The 7486-nt window shown below is 44.6% G+C and overlaps 1 protein-coding gene across 1 annotated transcript; it reads right to left on the reverse strand.

The window, feature by feature from the left end:
* Positions 1–799: 799 nt before the first annotated feature.
* On the reverse strand, positions 800–6118 carry DRG1 (developmentally regulated GTP binding protein 1). Its single transcript, XM_064522250.1, has 9 exons — positions 5954–6118; positions 5691–5814; positions 4999–5174; positions 4513–4582; positions 3760–3929; positions 2897–3027; positions 2507–2674; positions 1392–1514; positions 800–917 (listed from the first exon to the last, which is right to left on the reverse strand). Exons 1-9 carry the CDS (start codon positions 5993–5995, stop codon positions 818–820), a joined length of 1104 nt encoding a protein of 367 aa, XP_064378320.1. The 5' UTR covers positions 5996–6118; the 3' UTR covers positions 800–817.
* Between the last annotated feature and the right edge of the window lie 1368 nt (positions 6119–7486).

Here is a 7486-nt window from a genome sequence, read left to right on the forward strand (position 1 = left end):
CCTCCTCTGACTTCACTGATTCTAAAACAGTGGCACCTACAGCTAACACAAACAGACCTACTTGTTTTTTATAGGAGGATAAATGCTGGAAGCTAATGAATTTGATATAGCTTTAGCTTGAGCAGAAAGCTCAACCCTGCTTACTTTTAAGAATAACAACACTGCTGCTTTAAGAGCAACCTGCTTTTCCTGAGCAACTAAGTTCAGGGAAGTCAGATAGGTAGGAAATTCTTTTAAGAAAGCTTAGTGCCTCTAAGTTTTTAAACATGGCACAACCTGGGCATCTAGTTTTCTTTCCCTAGTATAAACAGAGTTACTACTCATAATGAGAGGAACCTAGCATCTTTTCCACAACTGCAGAACTATTTATAGCCTTTATATATTCACACAGGAACATCTCACATTAAGGCAGACAGGGCTAGTTCCACAAGAACTGTCTTATAAGATAGTGTTCTCTGGCCTCTGCTTTTCATTATTAGTTCTAAATTGGAACTAAGTAATTCCAGGTGTGTGAACTTTTTCTGATTTGGAAAAAGGCACATATACATGCAGCAGAAAATCACCAGGGGCATTAAAGCTTCCTTACAGTATTTTGCCCTTGTGAAAGTTATCTGACATGAGTTTCTCATCTGTAAGTTCTGCCAGAATAGGACACTACAGTACAAGTTGGCCAGAAACCTCACTTTTTCCATGTAGTAAGTTACTACTATAAAAAGCAATATCCCCTTGCTACAGGTTTGATAAAAGTGGCCTGTTCTTTGCCACTTACAACTTGATGATGAAGTCAGGCACAGTGGCAAACCGTGTGAGAACAACTTTATTTCTTCACAATCTGAATGACATCTTCATCCTCAAGAGTGTGGTCTTTGCCAACTTTTTGAGGGTTGTGTTTAACAGATGAACCCCAGACCAGTGCACTAAAAGGGGAGGAAAAAGAAAAAACAGTTAAAAAGAGGTATGGAATGTAATAAGCAGACAGCAGAGCAACAGCTATTTCTGTCACAAGCCTAATACAGAAAGCAATGCTTAACAGCTATTTTTGCTCTTCTACAAGTACCTGGATGAGTGGTCTGCGTGAGCTAGAGTACAAAGATCAAAATGAAGTATGAAGTCATTCCAAAATACTCATATATATAGGACATTGCCCATAATACTGCACCCAATGCTACTTTGAAGTTTAAAGAAAAACATTTTTCCCACAGAGGAAAGAGTATAGAAACATTAAACATAATAATTTAAATATCAAGTTTAAATTTTCATGGGGAGATCTTTTCTATTCAATGTCAAAAGTGAATCCTGTTTTCCCTTCTGGCTTACAGGAGAGTGAGAATGTACTACCACGTGGATTATTTCCTATACTCTAGAAAGGATTCTTTTACAATAGTACTTACTATTTAAAGTCTTTAATGAGATTTTTGTGGATCTTCATGCAAAAATCCTCTACTGTAGTCTTGCAGTAAGGTAGTACTACAGGAGAGGTGTAGTCCGGAAGCTGCCCTTTAGGTTTTGTGTAGCTGTAACACAGATTGAGCAGTTGTCAGTAATGGAACCTTCTGTTCTTTTTTAACCCACCATGAAATTTCATAGGTTATTTTCACTACCACGCCAGTGCTTGTGCCAAGTTCCCCTATTTCAGTGGTGACAATAGGTATCCCGTAAATTGTCTGCTGCTCTTAAGTTGAAAATACAGTTGGATAGCCAATGGCTGCAGCAGATTCCCCCTTGTAACTGCAAAGATTTATCTCTGGTAGATTTTCTGTTGCTGCTTGAAAGAAAGGAAGAGGAAATAGGAGCAGTTGATTGAAAAGAGCAGCTACAGTTTTACAGTTCTAACTTGTGAAATTTTGAACTCACCTACATAGGGAAAAAACTGACAAAACCTATGGCCCTAATACCTAGAAATGCTAAATCTCCTTTACAGTATGTTTTACATTATGTTGTCGCAAGAAGGTACATACAGATTTAAAAGATTATAATTACTGTCATGAATATTAATAATTTCATTTTTAATGCATTTGGATCCACTTATGGCTATGAGGTAAGCCTGTAATAGTTTATAGTAAAATATCTGAATGCTAGATGAAGAACTTAATGCAGTACTATTAAGAGAGCTGAATGCATAATGTCAATTGTGACAGAGTAAAAAGATGACTACCTCTGGAATTCATATCTTTGCACTAAATTTGACTAGGTATCCCTTTTTTTTTTAGTTTGTTTATTTATTTATTTATGGAGTTGGTTTCACAAGGTCCTTCATTAATCCCCTTATACGAAGTTCAAAATCTAATACTTGTGACTGCTAGGGAACTCTCTCTCTCCATCACACAACCGGTGAGCAGGATGATCTCTGATTCCAGATTAAACACACTGCAGTAACAAAAGACATCAGCACTTGAAAGGCAGAGTTCTAAGCTAGTAGAAAAACACTGTATGAGAATCATCATTCAAGCATTCTTGAGTCTCAGCTTTACACTTAACGCCACAGAATGCAGCAATTTGAACTCACATTCGTACTAGCTTCAAGTAGTCCCAAATCTTCTCCAGCAAATCATCAAAGTTCCAGCGGTGATGAGCAGATATTGGTACACAGTGGGGTACTTTGTAAATAATATCTAGTTCCTCAATGGAAATCTGGTCAATTTTATTCAGGACATAAATGCATGGGATGTAAACCCTGCAAAGAGAATGAAACTGATACAGCAGTCTGGCTTGCTGCTACGTTGCCACTTTCACTGAAAAAGAACAGCATCATTTTTGAAAAGGACAGTAGAGTGCTAAACAGCATTTTTTGATATCACATTACTACCTTAGCTTCTGTGGGAAGCAGACTTGAGAGACAATTCTTTTCCTTTTAATATAAATTGCAAGTATGCCAAACCCAGGATTCCAACAGTACCTGTTTCCTTCAACAACATCAATTAGGTCATCAGCAGTGGCATCGCTGCGCAGTGTGACATCGGCATTGTGAATTTTATATTCTGCTAAGATGCTCTTCACTGTTTCAGTATCCAGCTCGCTCTGAGGACACTGAACATACACATAGTATTAAGTAAGGAATGGTGGAGCCTACAGTCAAATCAGGTATTCCAATTAGTACTGTCACCTACCAATCACTGTATATATGTTACTAGAAATAATAGCTGCACTGTAAGTTACTGGATTTGATTATGATTTTGTTATGGTTAGTTTGTAGAAAGGGAAAAAGAGATTTAAATCACAACAGCTTTACTTCAAATCAGTGCCATCAATGGCTGCAAACAACTATCTCAAAAGTAAAGTTTCCAGTCATTTTGGGACTACTTTCAGTACAAACTTGCATATCTACTAGTTCAGTACCAAGACAACTAAATGTTAGATACCTTGATCCCACAGCAGAATTCTGAATTTTGGTGTCTATGCCTATTTCAATGAGTGTTTAATGGAAAATGAAGAGTAGTTCGGGGTGCGGGGCCTGGAGCTCTGAGCTTTCTAGGAGTGCCGCTGCCATCTGGCTAGCATCAGGTTTTATATGCTTCCTTCTGGCCTTGCAACCTGCCACTGCTGCAAAGCAACCAAGCCTCAGATTTGTGGGGGCAGCTGCTTAGGCTCTCAGGGCAGGTGCTGCCTCCGAGGAAAGCAGCTGATCACAGCACAGTGCAGCAGTTCAACTTCAAAAGTCGTAACACAGGAATGGTCTCAGGTATACCACTCACTGCAAAAGTGTCTTTCTACAAGCAATTTATTTTCTTTAACTCTGGTTAAAGAAAACTTCCCACTTACCGTGGCTGTTAGGTTAATGCCACCTTTATCCTTTTTTTTGAAGCCAATATTGGGGGGCTTACTATTCAGACGTATCCCAAATCCCTCCAGTTCATTCTCAATAATTTTCTTGTGCCCAAGGGGTTTCAACACATCCAGAACAATTAGAATGAGGTTACAGGTTCGAGCAACTAAGAATCAGGAAAAAAAAAAACACCCCTCAAAAAACTACACTCATGCACTGAGACAAAACAACACCAAAGATGGCTCAGTGGACTGACGAGAACATTAAACCCATGAAGGCCACTACTTTTCGTATTTTTTAAATTTCAAAATAAGACTGAAGTTGTAATGTTCAAACATCACTAATAGACAGACAGACTTTTACATGATATAAGGATCAGGCAGGCTGAAAAAAGCTTTTTTCCTGTCTATGTTCAGATCCCAAAATGGTAACAGTAAACTTGGTAAAGAAATTAAGACAGCAGCCTTGTTTAATATGGGATCATATCTGCCTTTAAAATTAGTAATATACTTTCAGTGCAGTGTCAACACACAGCACAAACTCAGCAGATGCATACAGCCACAGCTGAAAACAGAGCAAACTGAAAATGGCTACTGCTTCACGTCAGCCAACTCAATTCCAGCATACAATAAATCAGCATTTCCAAGACCTCAGAAACAGTGATTCAACCATTCATGCTCATAAGCTGTATTAACTTAACCAGTAATAGGATGTCATCTGGTGCTTCCTCCAAGGCCTAATACACTCACCTGCAATGACTTGCCGTCCTCTGCCTTTCCCATCCTTGGCACCTTCTATTATTCCTGGGAGATCAAGAAGCTATTTTTCAGAAGACAGACAGACAGACATGAGAAAAATATTTCTCTTCAAGAATAAAATAAACCCCATTTTTACCTTTCTCCTAAAGCAGTTCGCTCTACTGCAGATCTGAATAGAACATGGCAGAACTGCTTCCCCAAGGATTCTTACATATTGTATTAGCCCCAGTCCCCTAACGGTACAACGGAATAGAACAGACAATGTTATACAAAATAAGAGAGTTACTGCAGGAACTTCTCCCCAGAGCAAAGTGAAAAACAGGTTAAAATCAGTACCTCATAGAAACATTTCCAATGCATTCTCAAGCATTTCTGTGTATTACTTCTAACCTGCTAATGTCAAACCATACTATTCAGGCATAACATCCTTACATCCACACATACCATCGTATCCTAACAGATGCAGAAAGACCTCACCTGTATTTTTGCTCCTTTGTATCTAATGACCCCAGGTACAGTAGTCAGTGTAGTGAATTCATATGCTGCCACTTCAGAGTATACACCAGCAAGATTACTTAGAAGAGTAGATTTCCCCACTGATGGAAAACCCACAAACCCAATTCGGGCATCACCTGTCTTTGCAACATCAAAACCTGCAAACAAGAAGTAAAAAATATTCATTTAAAGTTGGACACTTTCTTTCTTCTCAGATTCCGGAGAGCAGTCCCACCATTATTTTTATTATAGCCCGAGTGAAAGACAGGTAAGCTTCCCGGACAGCAGGGCTAGAGCATGAACCACAGAGTGGAAAATCTGTATCGTCCTGGAGCACCTTGCCTCAGTAAGACTCTACTGTGTGCGCCTGCTAATGAAGTGAAGCCTGCAAGGTTTCACAGGGGGTTATACTCGACTATTAGATGGAGCATTCACCTTAAGCACTGCCGCTTGCACCATGTGCCACCATCATATTTAGAAACAGGAGGCTGCTGCTGGACGTTCCTGCAGTCACAGCCCTCAAGATTTCCACCAGTGCGTTACCTCAGCCAGAGCACACAAGCCCTCTCATTCACTTTCCAGCCAGAGATGCGCCCCAAAGCCCCGCGCAGGGCCACGAAGTCCTGCGGGGGGGAGAGCGGGGGGGGGGGGGGGGGGGCAGGGACACAACGCACCTTCGCCAGGGCCGCCGCCGCCGCCGCCCTTGGGGGTGATGAGCTCCCGGCGCAGCTTGGCCAGGCGGGCCTTCAGCAGCCCCAGGTGGTGAGCCGTGGCCTTGTTCTTCTGCGTGCGGGCCATCTGCAAGAGCACGGCCCCGCCGGTCACCGCGCCGCGCCGCCCCCGCCGCACGGCCCCGCCGCCGCCGCCGCCTCGGGCCGCGCCGCGCCGCCCGGCGCCGGCGCTCGGGACCGGCCCCCGAGCCGCCGGGCGCGGTTACCTCGGCCTCGATCTCCGCGATCTTCGCCAAGGTGCCGCTCATCTCGGCGCCGGGTCCCCGCGCGGCCGGGCGCCGCCACAGCCGCCACCGCCTCCTGCTGCTGCCGCTCGGGCCCGGCCGCCCCGCCGCGCGCAGGCGCGACGCCACCTCTCGCGAGAGAAGCGGCAACTCTCGCGAGGAGCCGCGGGCGCGCGCGTCCCCCCGCGGGCGGGAAAGAGCCCACCGCCAGCGCCGCGCGCGCCCTGCGCGGCCGTCCGCGCCGCAGCGCCCCCTGGGCGGGCGCGCCGTGACGTGGCGCCGAGCGCGCGCGGGTGTGTCCGTGGGTGTGTGAGAGGGGGCTGCGGCAGCTGCGGGGCGGCGCGGGCGAGGGCGAGGGCGGGCGCTGCGGCACGAGGCGCGCGTGGGGGAGGGGCGGCCGTTACGAGGCGAAGCGCGCGAAGGAGGCGTGAGGCGGCGGGCGCCTGTGAGGGGGCGGCTAGGGGCTGCGCTGGGCGGGCGCGGCCGGGCGCTCCCCTCTGCGGGCGAGGGCGGCGTGAGCCGCCTTCTCGCCAGTCTCCCTCGTCGGCGCCTTGCAGCCCCGCTCCCGACCAGGTGTGTAGAGGTGCCTCTGTGCCGCCGCCCTGCTCCCAGCGTTGCCTTCTCCAGCTGAAGGTTTCTGAGCCCGGGGCTTTGGTACTGAAATCCTGTCTCAGCCCCTCGCGGCCGAGTGCAGGCCGGGCGGCTTCGCACCCCTGAGGGGCTACTGGATGCTGCTGGATGCTTTTTTTTTTTTTAAAATGCCTTCTTTAAAGAGCCAAGTATCTCCAGCTTTTGGCAATATCCCAAGAAACCAGCCAATAATGCTTGGAATAAAAGATACTTTCACAACATGATGAGATAAGTTAATAGATTTTCAGGATTTTAGGTTCTCCAAGTTTGTTTCCCTGACTTTTTTTTTTCTTTTTTCCTGGATAAGACTAGTTTCTACAAAACTTTTTCCTCCATATCCAATAACCTTTTCAGGAAGGCTCTTCTGTCCCAATTTATTACAAACTCCGCTTTTATTTGTAATAGCAAAATGTAAAACTCAACATGTTTTTAAAGAATAACGTACTCTCCCAGGTCCACGTTGCTGAAGTGTTTATAATGACGTTATTGCAGAACCACCTGCCATGTCTTCAGACAAAATTCAGAACGTTGTAAGATTGTCAAACTTAGTACTATTTTGGTAGCAAAATTGTTACAGATCATGAAGTCTTCTTTAACTTCTATGGAGAAAAAAGAAAAGCAAGAGCTAGCACAGTGGAAACCAAAGTATTTGCTACCTCCTTCTGCCTCTTCATATCCCATATCTGTTTGTCTTATCTTAAGAATCAAAAAGCGGTCTTTAATGTCATAAACTCTTTATAGTAGGAACTGTCATAAAGACAAGCTTATACAGAGTCTCCTAAAATAGAATTCCAAATAAAAAGGGATTACTGTTCCTGGTAATGTTAGGTCAGCTAAGTTAGGTTAAATATAAATGCACCTATGATCATGTATTTGTTCATGGTT

The sequence above is a fragment of the Dromaius novaehollandiae genome, chromosome 17 (assembly GCF_036370855.1).
Source record: "Dromaius novaehollandiae isolate bDroNov1 chromosome 17, bDroNov1.hap1, whole genome shotgun sequence".
NCBI classification, from domain to species: Eukaryota; Metazoa; Chordata; class Aves; order Casuariiformes; family Dromaiidae; genus Dromaius; species Dromaius novaehollandiae.

What these genes read in the sequence shown, in the direction of transcription:
- DRG1 (XM_064522250.1), bottom strand. Translation starts at nt 5,995, where the DNA reads ATGAGCGGCACCTTGGCGAAGATCGCGGAGATCGAGGCCGAG. An exon ending in ACAAAGGAGCAAAAATACAG is followed by an intron (nt 4,583 to 4,998) that starts GTGAGGTCTTTC and finishes TCTGAAAAATAG; the next exon opens with CTTCTTGATCTCCCAGGAAT. An exon ending in AGGACGGCAAGTCATTGCAG is followed by an intron (nt 3,930 to 4,512) that starts GTGAGTGTATTA and finishes CCTGATTCTTAG; the next exon opens with TTGCTCGAACCTGTAACCTC.